Consider the following 22,058-nt stretch of genomic DNA (forward strand, 5'->3'; position numbering starts at 1 on the left):
ATCAGAGACAAAGGACATTTTATTACTCTCACTAGCCACAGTATTGCATTTTGAGCTGGTTCCCTACGCCCCAATGCCCAAGCACACTGTGAAGAGGGCCAGATGATATTTGCACACACAGTGGGTTGTATTATAGGGAAAAAACCTCTGATTTTAGGAAACTCAACTCTTTTATAATAGTTGGCAAGCATGGCTGCCCTTTGCTCTAGAGAGAGATGCTATTGCTATTTTCTAAGGCTGCAAGCAAACCTGCTTTTTGCTCCAGGGGAGATACTGGAATAGAGGGTGTTCACCCACCCTGGGGTGTTGCTGACAGAGGCAAGTGGGTGGGTATGATGTGAGAAGATGCTTTGTGAGCAGTTGAGGCCCGAGTGTAGCAGATCCCAGGTGCTGTGCTGCATATTTACCTTAGTCCTGTAGGGAGTGGTGAGACATTGACAGATTTGAGCAGGGGTATGTTCAGATCTTTGACAGGACGTGGAATTGATGGGAGTGGGGTTGGGGAGGGAGAAGAGACAGAAGGCAGGGTGGCTGGTTGGATTTTAGAAATAATCCAAATAAGAAATGATGGAGGTTTAAATTAAGGCATTGGCAGTGGAAAGAAGGGATGGATAGGAAGAGAGATTTGGCAGAAAAACAGAATCTGGTAACCTGTTGGATGTAGGAAGTAATGGAAAGGGAAACGTAAGATCTGACTCCAAGCTTTCCAGCCCAGATAGATGAAGACAGCTTTGGCCAGGACAGAGCGTGCAAAAGGAGCAATAGGTTTAGGAGGAATATAGATTGGTTTTATAATTTTATTTATTTATTTTTTTCCCCCAAAGCCCCAGTAGATAGTTGTATGTTATAGCCGCACATCCTTCTAGTTGCTGTATGTGGGACACGGCCTCAGCATGGCTGGAGAAGCGGTGCATCGGCATGCGCCTGGGATCGAACCCGGGCTGCCAGCAGCAGAGCGCACGCACCCAACCGCCAAGCCATGGGGCCGACCCATAGACTGGTTTTAGATATCCTGAATTCAAGGTACTTTTGGCATTCTGTCAGAAATAGAATGAGGGTGGGCCGGCCACATGGTGTAGTGGTTAAGTTCAGCAGGCTCTGCTTCGGCAGCCCAGGTTCACGGGTTTGGTTCCCAGGCATGGACCTATACCACTCGTCAAGCCGTGCTGTGGCAGTGACCCACATACAAAATAGAGGAAGATTGGCACAGATGTTAGCTCAGGGCCAATCTTCCTCAACAACAACAACAAAAATAGAATGATGGCAACAGGAGAGTTGTTGGGCATCATTTTCACAGAGGTGAAGTTTTGAGTGTAAGGAAGTCATTTAGGTGGATGATGAGGTGAGAAAATAATGGGGCAAAGGGCAGAATCTTTGGGAATCTTTGCATTTAGGGGATAAGAGGAAGAAAATTAATGAAGGAGACAGCCAGTGGGGTAGGAGGAGAATCAAGAAAGTGTAGTGTAAAGGAATCCACAAGAGGGGAGATTCCAAGAAAGAGGAAGTCAGTCGTGTCAAATGCTCTAGAAAGCGCAGGTAGGAAGAAGACCGAGTACCAACCAATGGGTTTAGTGGTTGGGAAGGCAGGAACCTAGAGAACAGCCAGGTTGTACAAGTTGTACTTCTTATGTGTTATTCCCACAAGAACCCTATGAGACAGTGGTATTTCTCCATTTTGCTTGAGCAGCTGAAGCAAAGAGACGTGGTTTGACTTCTGTAAGTCTCAGAGCTAAAAGCAGACTACAACTCAAATCCAAGACTGAGGTTTTTAATGCTGGTGCTCTTAACCACCATGAAGATAAGGAGATGGAGGCTGTATAGGCTGATCTTCTGAGGATGTTGGAGATAAGGAAGGAATAAAGAGAAGACAAATTGTACACCATCAGCCCAAGGAAGATTTGCCCCCTTTTGCTGAGAATCTCTGCAACATCTTGGGAAGTCTCTTAGTGGCAGACATAATGTCAGTGTGGAAGCTGCATCTGACAATATTTAAAATCCTATGAAATGGCATTTTATGTTTTCTGAATATTTCATGTACTCTAGCTCACCCAATCTCTACAAAACTCAGTAGGTAGTTGAGCAGATATATCTTCTTTATTGGGCTCGGGTGCATATGAGGAGTCTGAGGCTCGGAACAAGTCAAGGCTAAACCTGCCACAGTTCACACAACTAGAAAGTGGCAGAGCTGAGATTCGGATCCTGGTCTCCTGACTCTAAGTCAGAATTATCCTGTGGCAGTAGAAGTAAGGTGAGAGGAATAGTTGGTTGACAACACAACGTAGTGGTGGAAGGGAAGCTGAATTCTGCTGGGAGGCTCAGAGGCTATTAGATAACCTTTTCCCCAAGGTTCACACTGAGGAAAGACTGAAGGAAGCACAGGTTGAATGAGTCATAGCTAGTGGTCTTTGTTTCATCCTGGGACAGCTAGACTTCAAAACACTGGGGAGTGTTTGGGACCCCAGGTGTTACTAATGAAAGAGGAAACTCCCTGTTATTCTGTAGCTTTCCTCTTGCCCCTGTTTGGGCACCCTGCCCACTGGCTTGGTACAAGGAATAGCAGCAGGCAGTTGTCTGGTCTGAAGCAAAAATGCTTTCTCTTGTGTTGGCTAGAAACTAGAAATGAGGCCATCCACACGGAGTATTGGGAATGTACAGTCCGTTCTGACCCTAATACAAAGGTACAGCTAATAAACCAAATACCCTTTATATTTGAGATTTGAATTTGAGAGGATGAGACTTAGAGTCAAGCCTAGATTTGTCTGAAGAGTCTTGAAATTATCAGTACTTCCAAAAATACTGGCTTAGACCTGAAATTGGATATTTGCCTTGTGCTTTTCTGTAGTTCTCACGTATGCTGGGATGGGAAGCAGTAACGGAAGGGGATGTGACGGCCAGCCTCAGTAGGCACAGCTGCCCTCATTGTGCCAAGCTGTTGGATTTCTGAGCTCAGCTTCTGGTTGGTTTGGGTGTGGGAAGACCATGTGAGTGAAATCATAAGACCACCTCAAAGTGCCTGCTGGTGAGGTAGCTATTCCTCATAGTACACAAAATGGATTCATATGAAAAGACTATGTGAAGTCCAACATGAAAGTGAAAGCAAGACTTCATAGGAAGGAAAATGCAGATTAGTTCCTGGCAGATAGTAGCTGTCTGTAATGTTTTTCTATCTGCTGCCCAAATAATTATCATCCAGGGGAGAAATTCCAAATGTGTTGGTGAATAGGAATTTTATATTTTCCATGAGTCATCTGTATTAAATAAACTTTGACTCTCTTCCCAACATGTGGTTTATTTTATGAAAGTGGGCTGTAGACTACATGCACTTGGTTAGGGTGACTTTTATATGTACGGTGCTGGGCTTTTTGATATTAATTTTTATTTTATGCTACAATTAAATTTTTTAATGAATGCTTAGTGTGTGAGACTCATTCAAATCCTTTACAAACATTATCTCCTTTAATTTTCACAACAACCTCATCCCACCATTAACCTCATTTTCCAGATAAAGAAGCTGAGACGCAGAGAGATTGAGTAACTTGCCAGGTCACACAACCGGGAGCTGGGTAGAGTTGGAATTTTCCAGGATATCAGTAACCTCAACTTGTAATAATTTGTATCTTACAGCCTTAACATAAATGAGTTTCCAGGATATGCTTTTTTTTTTGATGAGGGCTCCAAGATCTAGTAAGATTAAAATGTTAATCAGTGTCATTTTGAACTGCTTATCTTTTTTTAACACAGACTTTTTTTTTTATTAAAACTTTTTTAGAGCAATTTTAGGGTCACAGCAAAATTGAGGGAAAGGTACAGAGATTTCCCATATACCTTGTACCCTTACACACGCATACCCTCCCACATTATCAGCATCCCCCACCAGAGTGTACATTTGTTACAATTGATGAACGTCCATTGACACATCATAATTACGCAAAGTACATAATTTACCTTACTTACCTTACGGTTCACTCTTGGTCTTTTACAGTCTATGGGTTTGGACAAATGTATAATGCCATGTATCCACCATTACAGTATCATCTAGAGCAGTTTCACTGCCCTAAAAATCCTCTGTGTTCTACCTATTCATCCCCTCCTCCCCCCTAATCCCTGGCAACCACTGCACTGATCTTTTTACTGTCTGCATAGTTTTACTGAAATCATACAGTACATAGCCTTTTCATAATGGCTTCTTTCACTTAGTAATATGCATTTAAAGTTCCTCCACGTCTTTTCATGCATGGTTTGATTGAGCTGTTTATCTTTGTACAGCTATAGTTAATTTTATAACTGTCCCAGTGTTTAGCAATTCTCTTACTCGGCTTTTTGAAATACTTAATGCATTGTAAATGTTAAAAATAAAGCCTTTTTTTAACCAAAGTTTTAGAATTCTTCAGTTGTATAAATACAATATCTTAAATTTATGATGTTGAATGTTTTGTCCCCTTGATGAAACAGAGCAAATCATTCTTGGTTTTGTCTGCTTATATTTAAAACTAATTTAATATAAACATGCATTTTTTTTTATGGAACCTTAAAATGTTATGAATTGCCCAGTATCTTGGAAGAGTATCTTTGTGTATGAACCTGTTTATTTTTATGTAACTCAGTACAGTGGATAGCCTGCAAAGTGTTTACTGGACTTACACAGACACTTAAACATAATGTTTATTGAAGATTAGTTATAAATATATGGTAAAGAAAACATCAAATTTTTGTAATTCACTTGTCACCTGGAAAAATATTTATGAGCCTCATATTGCTTTTCTTTGAGTCATCTTTATAACACATCATTCTATAACACATCACATGCTAGATGTTTCTTCACAAGTTTTTCCTAATCATTTTACCTATAGTGCTTTCCCTTTTATTTTCAAAAATCTTTCAAGATTAGTTAATATTTACAATTATGGTTAATATTTATGTATACATAACATTGTTTTTTTTTTTTTTTTGGTGAGGACGACCAGCCCTGAGCTAACATCCAATGCCAATCCTCGTCTTTTTTGCTGAGGAAGACTGGCCCTGGGCTAACATCCATGCCCATCTTCCTCCACTCTACATGGGACGCCGCCACAGCATGGCCTAACAAGCGGCGCGTCGGTGTGGGCGTGGGATCCGAACTGGCGAAGCCCGGGCTGCCACAGTGGAGCGCACGCACTTAACCACTTGCGCCACCAGGCCGGCCCCTGTATATTTTTTTATTATGTAACCCTTAGGAGAATTTCTCTTTGCCGTCCTGGTGGGATATGTAAATCTATATTTGCACTTATGCATGTACATGTATATATATGTGCATGTGCCTCATTAATAATGACATGTTGCAGACTTTTGATGTCAATCTGGTGAATGTTAACGTGAGCATTAATGACCTTTCACCCCTGTTGTCAACATGCACAAGTGCAAAGAAGCAGTTCAGTCCCTCCACAAATATTGACCAGTTACCTCATTCTATCAAGCATTCTGCTGGTTACCAGATGAAGGCTGAATGAATGTTAGTTTACAGACCCATGGAATTTGATCATTTATTTCTGTAGAATCCTACACCTGGAAAACTCTTTTTAATAATTTTGTGCCTGTTACCATCAAAAGTGTTTCTGTTCCACTTTGAGCCTTACTCCTTAATATTATCTCTCTCTTTTCTAGTTATGATGAATAACCTTTTCTGTCTCTCTTTATTTTCTTTCCATATGCCTTTACTAATCAGTCATCAACTTATTAATCATGTATTCAATTCATTCATTAATTTACTCAGTTCATTTGTTAAATGTTTACCATGTGCTGAGGACCATGCAAGGTGTTAAGAATACTGAGCAATTGGGTATAGAGTCTGCTCTTGAAGCGAAAAAAGAAGGAAAGACTTGATGGCTGGGGTGGTCTCAAGTTGCTCTCTCTTTAATTTTAATTCTCTTTTTAATTTTACCCTGTGTCTTCACTGTTTTCTACCTCAGTACTTAAAATATAGTAAGTATGCAATAATTTTTGTGAAATTAACAGGAAATGAAATGTTATATAATTTCTAGCCTGTTATCTTCTCATTTATTTACAGTTTCTCCTTTCACTTTGTATTCCTTTTCCCTCTGTTTACCTTTCCTCTGTGTGTGTGTGTTTTAATTACCTGTCTTCTCCCTTTGGCCTCCTTGACTCTAAATGCCACTGTTTTCTTCTTATCACGTTTACTTGCCAGTTGCAGCCATCCAGCCTTTGCCTCCACCTCTGTTAACTGAATTTATCAACTCTTCAGGTTTTACTTTTCTCTTATATCTAATTCTTCTCTTGTCCCACAGCATCTTATTTTCTCTTTTGTTCTCTAGCCCACCTACAAGAGCCTCTGGGTGCCTGCTGGTGTTCATTAGTTCCATGCAGGTCTTTTCTGGAGCTGAATAGATTCTGGCTCTGGGAGCATCATTTGGGTTCTGAGAGGGAAACGGTTGGGCGGAGATAATGATGAAAGTTGACTTGTTCCTGCTTCTTGACCCTCTCCTCAAGGAAGATATGGGTAGTGCCCTATGACAGCACTGTGTGAGATTGGAGGAGACAGATGGTGAGAAGGAAGACACATTTGATTTCACCTCATCCACTTTGCCCAAGGACAGCTGTCATCTGCTACTCGTCACTGTAATGGAGAGCACTTATTTTTCTTTACAATCGATCAGAACCAATTTTACTTATTAAAAGAAAAAGTATCTTTGGGCCTATAAACACTTTGACCAGATTACAAGTTTTTGTTAATAGTTAGAAAGTGTTGTAGTAATGATATCTATCAGTAAGCCTTGATATCCTGAAAAAGTTTTAATAACTTGAATATTTTAACTTTAAGTTTTCAGTTCCTAATTGTAATATCTGTTTTGGCCCAAGTCCGATCTTTATCTGTAGTTCTAAATTAATTTCAAGTCAAATCAACCTACCCATAGTTATTCTGTACCCAACTATTCTATGTAAGGTACCAGGAAAGCTTTTAAAAGCAAAAAAACAAAAGCCAAGGTTGACTTAGTATGTTTCTAGGTAATATTTCTGTGTATTTGGGGAGAGAAGGTAGAACACAGGTCCGCACTTCTTAATCTGAAAAATCTGAGGTTGGATGCGTTTTAGAGAAGATAATGTAGGACATGTACTGTATAGTATATAACATCTCCAGATAGGTTTGGTGTGAAAATTACTTATAACATGGTGACATATGAATATTCATAGTGAGTGGGGAAAAATACAGACTTAAATAATATGATGTCAGGTCAAGCATTCAGATTTTTGATTTTGGGAAGTGTAAATAAGAGATTGTGGGCTTGTTTTAAAATGTAATCGGGTGTTAAAAGGAATCAGTGATGAGTCATGTTCAGAAAAAGGAAATATCGCTGTGGAGTGGTGTCAGAAAAGGAGGGATTTTATCTTGTTTTGAGGGTCTGGATGGGACTTTATTTGCTCACTGTTGAATCTTGGGCAGCTAGGATAGCACTTGGTACATAGTTGATGAGTAAATATTTGACAGATGAATAATTTGTGAAGAGAAGGGCAAGAACATTCCTGTCAGAGACTTCTGCCTGAGGAGGGAATGAATTTGGTTATTTGTGGGTAATAGTCAGGGTCTGCTCTGATTAAGGCAAATACTCTGCAGTAAATGTGGGTAGGGAAGGTGGGGCCCATTATGAATATTTATGTTTTTATGAATTACATACTTGTTCAACTGAGGAATTTGGACTTGATCTGATGGCTTACTCTTAAACGGAGGTGGAAGAGATCTTAGATGATCAAAGTGGTTTGAAAAATAAAAAGATTGAAAAAAATGATGATGATGTTCAGAATGGATTATGGTTGTGTGTGTTTCCCTGAAAGGATGCCTTAATAAGTGTGTTTGCATAAAATTCAAGACTGTGTTGAAGAAGCAGAGATTAGTCTGAAGTTTGAAGAAAAGGTGGACATTGCTCTATTGAATTTGGAAAGTGACAGGGAGGAAGTCCAAATTTCAGAATTCTAATACTTGGCTGAAAGAAGGAACTTTAGAAGAGGAGCTGGAGAGGATATGATAAACCCACTGGTAGGACTTGGCGTATTGATTGGTTTATATTCTTCCAATGTATCTATTTGATGTTTTTGTATGACAGGTATGTGTTCATAGATAGAAAGTATGTTACAATTTTCTTAGTCTAGAGCTTTTAAGGACAGTGTAACAAGAAACAGAAAATCCTACACAACTTGAATGTTTATGTTTTACATGCTGTTTCCAAGCTGCTTCTGTACAAGGTTTATTTAAATTTCATTTAAAAAAAAGTAAAAACTGTGTTGAGTAGCATTAATTCCCCTTTGCACCTTTCATTATGCATTAGCAATTAACTCTCCTTTTCTCAGGTTGATGAACTTGAACTTGATCAATTATCTGATAGTAATTACCAGCAGAGAGTAATGATTATTGCTGAAGTAACATTCTTATTTCATTTCTCTATATATATTTCGGGCATTTCTCGTACAGGCACATTTGTTTGACTGCAGAGTATGACTTGCTCTTTTGGCTTCTGGCTCCGAGGTCAAGCTATTTTAGGTTTCTTAAATAGAGTAGTATTGAAAAATATCCTCTGGTATTTTAAACTCTGGACATGGCCTTCTGGCCTCTAGGAGCAGGAGGGAATGAGGCCCAGTCTTTTTTCTGTAACAGGCTCGAATTCTGATTTTTGTGTTTTTTGACAATTCGCTTTTCTTTTTTCCAACTACTGGCAGTGCTGACCTGTATTTTTCTCCTCTCTTGGAGTCAGTGAGCATTCTCTGTCAGGAAGGTGCCCCTCTGCTGCTTTGATTCATTAGCATTCTGAATAGACTTGAGTAGACTAAGGGGCTGGCCTTTGCTCTCCTGGCTCTTGGAGCTCTGTTGAGATCACTGAGAGAGAAGGTGTCTGTCTTTGCTAGGGCTGCCATTATAAAGTACCACAGACTGGGGCACTTAAACAACAGAAGTTTATTTTCTTACAATTCTCGGAGCTAGAAATCCGAGATCAAGGTTTTGGCAGGGGTGGTTTCTTCTGAGGCCTCTCTCCTTGGCTTGTCGATGGCCATCTTCTCCCTGGGTTTTCACATTGTCTTCCCTCTGTGTGTGTCTGTGTCCTAATCTCTTCTTATAAGGATACAAGTCATATTGGATTAGGGCCCACCCTACTGACCTCATTTTAACTGGATTACCTCTTTTAAAGACCTTGTTTCCAAATATAGTCACATTCTCAGGTTCTGGGGATTAGGAATGCAACATAAATGAATTTGGGGGGGACACAGTGCAGCACATAAGAGACAGATAGGACATTTGCGAAGCTTAAAAAAAAGAATAAGGAGAAATAAAAGGAAAAAAGAAAAGAGAAAGAAATACTCATTTTTGCAAGGAATAATAAAAGCTTGTGTGTGTCCTGTGTGTTATAATTGACAGAGTACGTGTTGGTATCATCTCATTTCCCTCCCACCAAAACAGGGCACAGGATGCTGTCCTTGATCTCAGATGCAGCATCGAGACTGAGAGAGGTTTCCTTGCCTTGCCTAAGGTCTCAGAGCTCAAGGGGGACTGAGCTGTGACTTGAATCCAGTTCTTTAGACTCTGTCTAGTATTCTTTTCATCACCCCATGCAGGGAGGCCAAAAGAAAGAAAGCTGCCTTGGGCAAACTCCGTGGCCTTTTTGGTGTTGTTTTGGAAACTTTGGGGATTAGAGGCATCACCTCCTTGTCAGCCAGTCGTGTTCTTGTTAACTTGCACGTTGGTAGTGCAGAAAATAAACACAGGCAGAAAGCTGCAACTCTTATGAAAAATAAAAAGTCACGTTTTTTTGGAAGTCATTATTTTATTATGAAAGTTTTCAAGCATAAAAAAAAGTAGAGAGAGTGGTACAATGAACTCCCATATTCTTATTGCTCAGACTCAGCAATGGTCAAGATTTTGCTACAATTGCTTCCTTTATCCCTTCCTCTATCTTAAAGCAAATCTAAGATAGATTGCTTTCACTCCTTTCAAAGTAAGTAACTTAAAAAATATGGACATTTTCTGACATAGCCTTAATGCCACTCAGAGTTTCCTGAGTGTTTCAAAAATGTCCTTTTACAATTGGTTTGTTCAAATCAGAGTCCAAACAAGGCCGTGTGTTCAATATACTAAATTATGTTAGACCATACATTTTCTTGCCTTTATTTCTTGTCTGTTGTGCTCGGGAATACTTTGTTGCCAGGTCTCTGCAGAGAGAGTCTGCAGGGACTCCATTCATTTTGGTGTATAGTTTGTGGTGATACTCATTTGAAGATTCAGAGCTGCTCACTGGACAGTGCATGTAACAGCTCTTAAAAAAAACCAAATTCTGCCTTAGTTTTAAATGCATTTCCATGGTCTTCAAGAATCATCCAAACAATGATTTCTTTCTGTGTACTAATCGGCACCATGTTATTTTTAAAAGGCTAAAACTTTTCAAGAAAAATGTCAAGAATAAGTAAACATAATAAACATGAAAGTTATGCATCTTCACAAATGGCACTGGTTCCCATGAGTACTGCTTAAGTAACTTATTTCATTAATGTTTACTCATTATGTTTTGTCCACATGGAACACTGTTTTATGAGATTATTTTCCAACAGTAACTCATGAATACCGGGCTGCTAAAACAAGTTGGTAAACACTTGCTTTTGTCAAACGTTATTTTTATAGTCAACAGGAATGCTGCTAATGTGAGTTAGCAAAGATTCTGAATGCAACTGTTTGTTGACAGCGTTTAAAATATGACAGTCTTGGATTTTGCTAACATTTTGTCTCTTCCAATAGGTATAAATGACCAAGGATTGTACAGAGTTGTGGGGGTGAGTTCAAAGGTCCAGAGACTTCTGAGTATGTTGATGGGTATGCCTCTTTTCTAATCATTTTCCATGCATTATTCGTTTATGTTCGTTGACTTCACAACTTAATATTTCACAGTAACATACAGCATACTTGTGAATCCATTCTTTTCTTCTACTGCCTAGACTAGTTTTCTCCTGAGCAGAGACAGTTGACTCAGAGAAGTAGATTCGTGTTTGCATCAGCACAGATTATCCCCTCCCTCTTTACTTACTATAAAGTCGAAGAAAAAAGAATGCAGCTCATGAGTGAATGTCTTCTTGTGCTTGCTTCTCACAGGAAAGTAGCAGCTAGGCCTCTGTGATTTGCATGGCTTCCAAATTGCCTGTCCAGTGTCTTGACAGTACATTTGGTTGGACAAGACCACTGGGACTCGCTCATTTTTATGGAGCTTCCAAAACTGTCACTTGACAGCAAGGGTCTGATTCTCAGGGATTCATTGGTATTCACAGTGGCTTGTTTGTAGTTTGCACCAGGCTCTTCTCCAGAACCATGCATGCTCCATCTGTGCTGATAACACAGTGTTCTTTGGCATTGCAGACTAGAGGAAGCCAGAAAGTGAATTCATTTCATTACTGCAGACATTATGTGAATGACAAAGCGCTTTTACATTACATGCTGCTGTCAATTCAGTGCCACCTGTAAGATGCCCCACTTCTTTGCCCACCCCAAAGCAGGCTGCCTCTTGAGGACTAACGATAACTTATCAGGCTTCAGGGCCTGTATGTCAGTCCAATCTGTCATTATGACCTTGCTAAATATTAATTTGATATCTCACTTTCATTAATCAGTATTAACAGTGCCTTCAGGTATGCTGTCAATGCATTTAAACCTGTCGGCATCTTAAAGCATTGTAGCAAAGACTCATTTTTAGGAAGCATAAACCATGATGAATAAAATCAACTAGCATGTTACAGGTAGGATTGCTTGTTTGGCTGTATTTGAATTAAAGATTTAGTAAGCAACCACCTTTTTTTAGCTATTAACCACTGGAAAAATTGCCTGTCATCAGTTGGAGAGCTGTGTTAGAATACGTTTGCTTTCATGAGCTGTTTGCATTTTCTGCCTCTCTGGTTTAACTAGGGTTTGCAATTTTGGCAGTCAGATTTTCCTTTTTACCATTAGTGGTCTCCAAATTAAATAGACTCAGGTTGCCAGTGGTTCAGTAGCAGCTGGAAGAGTTTAATGGGATGACAGCATCTGCTTTTAGTTAATTTTAAAATTAGAAACACTTTTCTCATTTCCAAGATAGTGTTATAATGATTAGAACTGGAAGACTCTGTGGGTATCAGAAGGGGCTATTTTGGCTGAACAGCACGCTTTGGCAGCAAACTGGTCATAAGGATCCTAACATTATTTTTATTATCTACTTGTTTATGTTCAAGGGAAGTTCGAACAAAGGTGTTTCTGTGGTCACGCTGAGGTGTTAAACTGTCTCAAAATTTGTTCTTAATCTTGTAAAATCCCATAGGGTCTGCATCCCTGAACTAAGGTGGTGGTTTTCCTCTGCTCATGGGAAATGTCTCAAGATAGTCCTTAACTTGCAAGGTGTTTTAAAATATTGAAACCCTCAAAAATTCATGACCTGGAAAACTGCTTTCACTTTCCATGAGACTCAGAGTAGAGACGTCCAGGACACAAGTGTGACCAATGTCATTTCAGTTGTTGGCAAAGGAAATGCTGTGTTTTCAGTCATATCGTTCGCCAAACAGAGGAAGTTGGGGAATTGATGCAAGGGAAAGATACCAACTTGTTATTTCCTTATTAAGTAGTTCGTTTAAGGGGGAGCTTACACAATGTAAATTTTTACTTAATCTGTAAATAAGTCCTGGTAGGAATTTAAGATTGTCAGTCACAAACTTGGGATTTTTATTGGCATTCATACCACTTTCTTGTTACTTTGTTACCAACTCAAACTTTAGCTCTTAACAAAACAGATTTATTCACTATATCCTAATAAATTTAAGATTTCCTTAAGATATTGCTTTCCTTTCCTCCTGATTCGGTGAGTGTTCAAATTCAAATAATTTATACCTTTTCCAAACAAGACTTGAGAGTTACTGAATAGTCATGTATACACTCTCCCATGGATATTCTTTCTCTCCAACTTTTCCACCTCTCGATATTGTTTTAAGGGTATATATCTTAGAAAAAAAAAAGTTGAGTAAGTCTGCCAAATTTTTAACTCTGCTCTTTTAAACCAATCAATGTTTTTTCTCCCTCTCGATAAGTTAGTTCTGATGCTTTTGCCCATTTGTGGCATTGGGCAGTTATTTGTTAAAATTACTATTCTTAGCGGTAATGTTTATTTCACGTTTGAATTTTTTCAAATAATTGTAATGCGTTTTTCTTTGTAGAAATGAGAAATAACCTAATTTTTAAGTATCTGAGAAAAAGTTCCAAGCCATTTAATATTTTTTGACAAGAACTTCCGTTTACTTGATTTCTTTAGTTCTTAAAAGCTGATTATTTACTTTGGTGTTATTTTTCTATTTTTTGCCATTTCTACATAAAATATTTTTATATTCTTTGTTTCAAATGTTCTAAGTGTTTAAATACTCTTGTGTAAAAGTTTGTGATTTCTAAAGAAAGGATGCGTGCTTAATATCTTGCAAGTTTTCTTCACTTGTCTCCTTTTTTAGTGTATTTTCATCCTTCACATTTAAGATGAAAATAGAGAAAAATGTTTCTCTCCATTATTCTTCTTCCCCCTCCCCCTCTCATCCCCCTCCCTCCTCCCCTTTCCCAACTTCCCCTGCCCCCTCCCCTCTCCCTCTCCCTCTTCCCCTCTCTCCCCTCACTCCTCTCCTCTCCCTTCTTCCCCCTCTCTCCCTGGCTCCCCTTCCATCCCTTCTTCCCCCTCCCTCCATTCTCCCCCGTCCCCTTCCCTTCTCCTCCTCCTCCCCTCCCCCTCCCTCCTCCCCCTCTCCCTCTCCATCTTCCCCTCTCTCCCCTCACTCCTCCCCTCTCCCTTCTTCCCCCTCTCTCCCTGCCTCCCCCTCCATCCCTTCTTCCCCCTCCCTCCATTCTTCCCCTCTTCCTCCTCCTTCCCCTGTCCCATTCCCCTCTCCTCCTCCTCCTACTTCCCTCCCCCTCCCTCCACCCCTTTGTTTCTCTTCAGAGCTGCCAGTGTTAAAATGCTAATGGCAGTTGACCATAGAAAGTTCTCTAAGTAGGCAGGTCCTTTGTACTCTTCCAGGCCAAGTGAAGGAGTGGGCACTTTCCTTCTTCCCCAGATGATGAGGATTGTTTGCCTTCTTAGTCTTCCATCCTGGGAGCAGAAGGTAGTTCTCTGCTGGATTTCACAGCCTCGTTGCCTTGCCCTGAACCAAGCTTCTTTAGTTCCCAAAAGGAATGCCCAAGTGAGCCATCACCTGCCTTCCCTTCACGGATGTTTCTCCTTTCCTTCCCTTTTTGCTCTAACAAAGGGCACACATAGTTGGTAAAAGTTTTTTTTAACAAAACCTTGGAACATTTGGGTAAGCCAGGGAGAACTGTCAGATGAGGTGTCTTTGGGTGAGTCATGGCTCTTTAGTAAATGGAGCGAGAATGTAACAGATTTTTTATGATAGTTATTGGTAGGTTAGAACTGAGATGAGTTAGAATCGTCATGTATTTTTCCTTCTTCCCCACTTTAGAATGAAAACCTCGGAGCAGGGGAGGGGAAATTGTGAGAAAATGTGGTAAGGGCTTGTGTGTGCTGGTGACTTTGGTAGTTATTTCTAAATTTAATTTGCAAAAGAGGCTGGATGATTATTTTTGGACACACAACCGTAGAAAACAAAAAAGAAAATGAATTCAGAAGAGTTATATTTTAAAAATATGACCTTGTGTATTTTGTTTGTAGGCCAACTTTTTCACATGGATTGGGGGAGAAAGTAAACTAATGTAGCTGAAAGAATTCTGATTTTGGATTATAAATTATATTCTCAAAATCCATTCAATTGCTGTGCTTCTTCAAGTATTTTAAAATGGGACCCAAGTCAATGTTCAGTTGGGTGCCAGCACTTTGCATTTAGGTTGGGCTGAAACTTTGCAGTTTCAAAGAAATGCCCACTGGTTAGGTAATTTTGAAACATTTACTCAAATGAAAAGTCAATTATTTGTATCTGTGATTGTTAGTTTAGATTTTAAACTAATCCATGAGGTGGTGTTCCTTGGCCAGAAAGGAAGCAGAATTGCTACCTTCTTTATGATAGAACATATATTCTGATTGAACACTCCACATATGTTTTTAAGTTTGAATCCCAAATAAGCTATCGACAAATTTACCTAGTCCCAGTGCATCCACTGATTGTGAAGAATGGCTAGGGATGATTGAGTTATTTGAAAACTCAAAATTTAATAGAGGATTAGTACCATAGAAACTATGTAGTCATTAGCTTCTGATGTGACGGCTACTTTTTATTCCATGAATTGAAAGAATGGTTTATTTTTCCATAGAAAGAATATGATTCTCAAAATGTAGAATGATAATCTGGTAGAAAACTGGAAATAAAAGATTTTCTTTAGAAGCCTCCTGGATTTTAAAATGGTGATTTGCTGGTAGCAAGTTGATTGAAAATGTTATCTGACCTGTATGTTAAAATGAGATTTAAATAATTGATTTAATGAGAGAGAGAATATTCAGTTGCTGAAGTAATTGGTTGGCAAAGCCTTTAGAACAGAATTATTTAGTCCTAGTTATAAAGGATTGCACCTTTAATCAGGGTGCTTAATTTGATTTCTTGAATGTATCTGTGGCTTGTCTGACAAGCTCAGTAACAAATGAGTTCTGAATTGTAGGAACTGATCAAAATGTAATCAGTGTCAATTGCCATTGTTGTAGTTTATTGCATATTGCTGTCAGTTGCTGTAATCAAGAACTGTGGAAGTGCTTTAAAAAGTCTCCAGACTTTTGAGTAATTGACTTCTTCATGTGTGTGATGTTATGGCTGTGAAATCACCACCACTTACTGTTTTACTTTATCTTCAAAAAGTTGGAGAATAAATTGAGTTGTCAGGCATCCTTCCTCATGCCCAAGCCTAAAACTTCAAGTGGCATGCGTGACTTACAATGTGGTGGTCCCATTTTGGCAGGTTTTTCCTTTTTGGTGCTTTTAAAAAGGAGATACTAACAAGATGTTTCCTTTCCTGTATGGACAAATAGAGTGTAAGGGAAGGAAAAAAACCCAAAACAAGTAGTTTGTTTGTGTCTTAGTTGAAACATCATTCTGGAGAAATAAAGTTTCTTCCATGAATCTCTTAATTTCTCTTTTGCATGATCGGAGTGTAGAAAACCAGGGAAGTTTCTACTGATTGTATGATGTCAGTCATCATAATCTATTCTCTGCTCCCTCCCTTTGATATACTTTTATTGACTTAGCTGTAGTAATTACCTGCTCATTTAATAATTTATGGAAATCTGTGTGCATTCCTGATTTGCTTTGATGCTTTCAGTAGTTCAGCAAGAGCGTTTACATTATCTCCATTGTGCAGAAGAAGACCTGAAGTTTAGGGAGGTTTGGAACTGACTTGCCTGGAGTGGCAGGGCTGGTTAGGGTGATGGTGGGGATTTAAGCCCAGGTATGTGATGCCATGCCACAGCCGAGTACGGTAGCCCAGCCTTACAAGGATCGAAGATGCCGCCATACTTAGAATGCTTGCCTTTCCCACTATCCTTTCCTTTTATTTCAACCAGGACTGACTTTTTCCAGAATTTACTACCTCTCTTCTCCTCCTCTCTTCTTTTTTTAGCTACATATCTTCCTCTTTAGAGCTTACTAGCTATTTGAAAGGAATACATCATTAGCACACTTTTAGGACAAAGAAAACTAGTTTAATTTAGAATGAATGTCAGAAGTGTTACACTGAGGCTTCCAAGAAATATTTCCTAGATGAGTGTATAAATTGTAATGTTAATGTGAAAGATTACCCATAAATGACTGTTTATGTGTCATCATATTTCTATTTTGGTTGATCATGCATTAATCTTCAGAAAGATAATATGATGAGTACAAATCTTAGAAGTGTGGAAACAAACTTAGCGTCCCGTCCCCGCCCCGCCCCCACCCGCTAACTTGTCATCCTAATAGCCATTTTCCCATTAATGATGCTGCCAGTTTCGCCTGTCATAACAGTGTGGCAGCACTAATGCCACTTGAAACATGTTAAAATATACGGACAATGCAAATATCCCATGCTCTAAACCATGGCTACTGAGTAATACCTTTAATAATAATAATAATAATAATAATAATAATAATAATAGCTATACCTGCTTTGCAGTTGTGAATGTGAAATGCTATATACTATGTCCATTTCTTCCCTCCTCCCAGCCCAGCCCTTATCCTTTTACTTTTATCTCCACTATAGATTTTCTGAAGTGCTAGAAACGTCTAATAATAGAACATGGCTTATAATATTATAGGAAAATGCACGTAATGTCTGTATAAGAAACCACAGAATTATTTGTGGTTTGGCCATTTAAAAATGAAAGCTTTGTAAGTCAGGCAAATGGCCCTTTGAATGATCGAGGTTTTAATTATCTTTTCTTTTTTGCTTGCTCACTAGATGTAAAAACATGTAATGAGGTGGACCTGGAGAATTCTATAGATTGGGAAGTGAAGACAATCACAAGTGCCCTAAAACAGTATTTGAGGTAAGCTCCTCTCAGGACCAGAGGGAAGAGTGGATTGCTTGCATACCTAACACACAATGGATGCGGACTCATAAATCTCAATAGTTAGTTAAATCTTATTAAAGATTTTATTTATTTATTTTTTCCCCCCCAGAGCCCCAGTAGATAGTTGTATGTCATAGCTGCACATCATTCTAGTTGCTGTATGTGGGACGTGGCCTCAGCATGGCGGGAGAAGCGGTGCGCACCCGGGATCCGAACCCGGACTGCCAGCAGCGGAGTGCGCGCACTTAACCGCTAAGCCAGGGGGCCAGCCCAGTTAAATCTTATTAAAAAGGAGAATGTTTATGAGCTATGTAATAATGTCCCAGAAAGTGAGGTAAGTAGTAGATGAGCATCAGTTGTTAGGTAACTTACAACAGAACAGAATTGGAATAGACTTACTCACAGGTTTTGAAATAGATGTCTATTGTAGATGTGAGTTTTAGGAATTAAACACTGTGAAATAAGAAAAAGGCTATTTAGTGAATTCATTGAATCTTTTATTTAGGTTTTAGGCTAAAATGAAGATTTTTTAGTTTAAACCATTTTGAACTTAAAGGCTTATAATGATAACGCATAAATACAAAGCTATTTGAAAAGAAGTGTACTTGATGAGGTTTTAATAAACCCAAGTTTTGCGTTTATTATAGAAAATATTTAAGACCAGAATTAGAAAAGGGTTCAACGTTTCTATGAATCATTAACCTTTCTTTAAAAAACAAAGGAATTTAGTGATAAAATGCTTGGGAAATAAAACTGTTGGGGACTTTGATTTTTGTGTGACAAACAAATGGCAGTGTTCCCCCAGGATCAATTCTTTTTAACCAACACATAGGATTGTTTTTTAGGTAAATATCATTTGGGTGCCAATGAACACATTAGAATCAACTTATGTTACATATTTTATATTTTAAAAAACGTATATATTTGAAAAATTTCAAAATATGTAAAACCAGAGAGATGAGTGTAACAAATCCTCATGATCCCATTATCCTGCTTCGTCCTTTACCAACTTTCTGCCTTTCTTGTTTCATCAATCTCCCTACGGCCACTTTTTTAGGATAAGACTTGAACGATTTTCCAAAATATCATATTGCTGCACGCGTAAATACTTGAGTATCTACCTCCAAAAAGATAAAGACTTTAAAAACAAGACAATGTAGGAAAGACAAAAAGAATATAATTATCATACCCAACAAAATTCATATCATCGAGTACTCAGTCTATGTTCCATCGTTACTGATTTTTTTCAAAAAAGTCTTTTTATATTCGTTGTAATTCCTACAGGATTTAAACAGTGTCAATGCATTTCATTTGGTTGATGTTTTAAATTGCTTTTAATCTGTACAGTTACCTCCCTCTGCCCCTCCCCTCCCGCATTTATTTGTTGATGAACCTGAGTCATTTTTTACGTAGAATTTTCTACATTTTAGATATGGCTGATTGCATCCTCATGGTGTCATTTAACATGTTTCTCTGTTATGTGTCATCTTTCCTGTAAACCAACTGGTAAATCTACAGGCTTCATTAGTTTCAGGTTGGGTTTTTGTTTATTTGTTTATTGCAAGAGTACATCATAGTGGTGCTATGTCCTTCCTGTTGTATTACATCAGAAGGCCTGTGTTGTCTGGTTCTCCCACTTGGTTGCCTTTTTCTCCCATTACGTTGCTTCATCCTATTGAATTCCACTTTTAAGCAAACATTGCCTACAGAACAACATTTATGAGATTCTATTATTATATAACTTCATTCCTAACAATATACACATTCTGCCTGAATGTGATAAAGTGATTATCATAAAATGGCAGATGCCTTGGGAAATTTGAAAGTTAGGTTGCTGTTCTTTTCCCCTATGTTATTTTTAGCAACCGAAAATGCAGTAATTAGGATTACATTGACACTTTTTTCTGGTGATGCATCAAATGGGAGAAAACTGAGTTTTTTGTTTACCTCCATTTTTGCTGCCCGGTTATGGTCCAAGCAAGTGTATTTCTTTCAGCATGAGAGGTAATATGGTGTGATGGTCAAGAGCGTGGCCTCTGGAGCCAGCCTGCTGGGTTGGAGTCCCAGCTCTGTCACTTAACGGCATCATGGCGCAAAGCTGAATATAGCTTCTCTCACCAAAAAAGCTGTTGCCCTTGAATTCATCTCACTGCAAGTAACGCAGCCACCTTACTGGATGGGAAGTTGGAGGTGGAAGAAGGGAAATACCCTAACCCCCAAAATACTAAGCAAAACCTCCAGGGTCTGGGAGAAAGAAAAAGATGTGCAGCGGACATATGCATGACATCTCCCTTTTTCTTCTACTGACTTGAGGCCCCTTTTTCTTACTTTTAGTGTTTTTAGAGAGCTGAATACCAGCCATCTGATTGATTTCCTGTCTATTTAGACCATAATTTTGATTTCCAGCAATGTGTTCATTACAAGTTTCCCATTGTGAGGGGACAAATGAGCTATTTTGTGAGATTTTTAGTAAAATGATTTTTACCTACAAGAAACCTTTAAAGTCTGGAAGTTGGAATGGGACTTTTGGGGAAGAAAATGCCAGCTTAGGTGAATATTATGCTTTATAACCCAGATAGAGCCCAACAGGTGGCAAAGAGAGGTAGCTCAAAATATGTTGGATGGGAAGTTGAGAGATACAGTGACTCAGTGTAATAAATTTTATATGGGGAACTTGTCATTTTTATTACTGCTTCCTTACCATTAAGAGTATTTAATACTTATTTTTAAGGCTGCATTGCCTAGCTAGACATATGGCAATGATATAAGTAGCTTGTAGAAGATATTTAGCTACAAATTTATTTTTATTGGAAAAGAAGTGCTCTCTGTGGTTTTTCTAAGCATTCTCATTTTTCCTCCTTTTCTTTTCAGCACCCTTTAACTTTCATTTTCTGCCAGATAACCATTTTCCTTCATTGCTACTTCCTGCTGGTCCTCATTTTGAAACAAACCCAAAGGTTTACTTTTGATTGCCTCTTCTTTCTCTTTATTTAGGCTGTGGTGTAAATTTTATTTTTCTTCTTTAAATGAGAGTGTAGGGGATGAAGGGGAGGGAGAGACAAAATAAGAGAACAGATTACTCTTCACTACTGCTTTAAGTTTTAGTTTCCTTGTCTACAGTTGTCATTTTGTGTGTGTCCGTCCTGCAGCATTGTAAATTGTATGTAAGGTAAAATGGGGGGATAAGATTGATGCTGTTCAAGGGTACAAACTTGTAATGCATAATAATAAGCCATAGAGATCTAATGCACAGTATATTGAATATAGACAATAAGAGTGTACTGTAATTATGTAATGTGATGAATATTGCTACATTGGCAATCATGTTACAATATATAAATATATCAAAGTAACATGCTGTACACCTAAAACTTACACAATGTTACAAGTTTAATCAGTAAAAAAAAATTGTAGGGGACATAACCTGTAAATATATTTTTGCATCGTTTTGTTTTTTAAGTTGTTTTATTGAAGTGTAATTGACATACAATAAACTACATATATTTATAGTGTGCATTTGGATAAGTTTGACAGATGTATATATCTGTGAAGCCATCACCATAATCAAGATAGTGAACCTATCCATCACCCCCTAAAGTTTCCTCATGGCCCTTGGAAATCTCTCTCTCCCACCCTTCCCTTCTCGTTTCCCCAACCCTAGGCAAACCACTGGTCGGCTTTCTATCACTCTACATTAATTAGCATTTCCTGTAACTTCATATAAATGGAGTAATACAGGATGTTCTCTCTCTCTCTCCCCCCCTCCCCCGCTCCCCCTCTCTCTCCCCCTCTCTCCCCCTCCCCTCTCTCTCTCCTCTCTCTCTCTGCCTCTTTCTCCCCCCTCTCTCCCCCCTCTCCCCTCTCTCTCCCCCTCTCTTCCCCTTCTCTCTGCCGCCTCTCTCCCCCCCTCCCCCCCTCCCCACTCTCTCTCCCCCCCTCTCTCCCCGCTGTCTCCCCCCCCCACGTTCTTTTATTACAAATAATGCTTTGTGTACAAAAACCATAGTGTACAAATCTTTGAGTGAACATAGGCTTTTATTTCTCTCGGGTAAAGCCTAGGAGCGTAATGTCTGGGTCATATGGTAGGTGTATGTTCACCTTCTTGGGAAACTGACAAACTGTTTTTTCCCAAGTGTTAGTACATCTTTACATTCCCACCAACAGTGTACAAAAGTTCTATTTCCTCTACATCCTTGCTGACTCTTGATACGGTCAATCTTCTTAATTTTAGCCACTCTCACAGGTGTCTGATGGGATCTCATTGTATTTTTAATTTGTACTTCCGTAATGACTAATAATGTTAAACCTTTTTTTTTTGTGTTCTTGTTTGCCATCTATATATCTTCTTGGGTGAAGTGTCCATGTCTTTCACGCAGTTAAAAAAATTAGGTTATTTGTCCACTTACTATTGTGTTTTGATAATTTTTTATATATTTTGGATACAAGTCTTTTCTTAGATATGTGCTTTGCAGATGTTTTCTTCAGTATATTGTCTTTTCATTCTCTTAATAGTGTCTTTCAAAGAGCATTTTAAAATTTTGATGAAGTCCAATT

The 22,058-nt window shown here is 38.8% G+C and overlaps 1 protein-coding gene across 2 annotated transcripts in view; it reads left to right on the forward strand.

Annotated features, from left to right (window-relative positions):
- Positions 1-22,058, forward strand: part of ARHGAP10 (Rho GTPase activating protein 10) — a 291,364-nt gene that overhangs the window by 161,456 nt on the left and 107,850 nt on the right. For both annotated transcript variants that reach the window (XM_058550168.1, XM_058550169.1), the window contains exons 14-15: positions 10,769-10,843; positions 17,393-17,480. In XM_058550168.1, coding sequence (XP_058406151.1) covers positions 10,769-10,843; positions 17,393-17,480 — 163 coding nt within the window. The remainder of the gene's footprint in view (positions 1-10,768; positions 10,844-17,392; positions 17,481-22,058) is intronic.

Source organism: Diceros bicornis, chromosome 11, assembly GCF_020826845.1.
Source record: "Diceros bicornis minor isolate mBicDic1 chromosome 11, mDicBic1.mat.cur, whole genome shotgun sequence".
Lineage (NCBI taxonomy): Eukaryota > Metazoa > Chordata > Mammalia > Perissodactyla > Rhinocerotidae > Diceros > Diceros bicornis.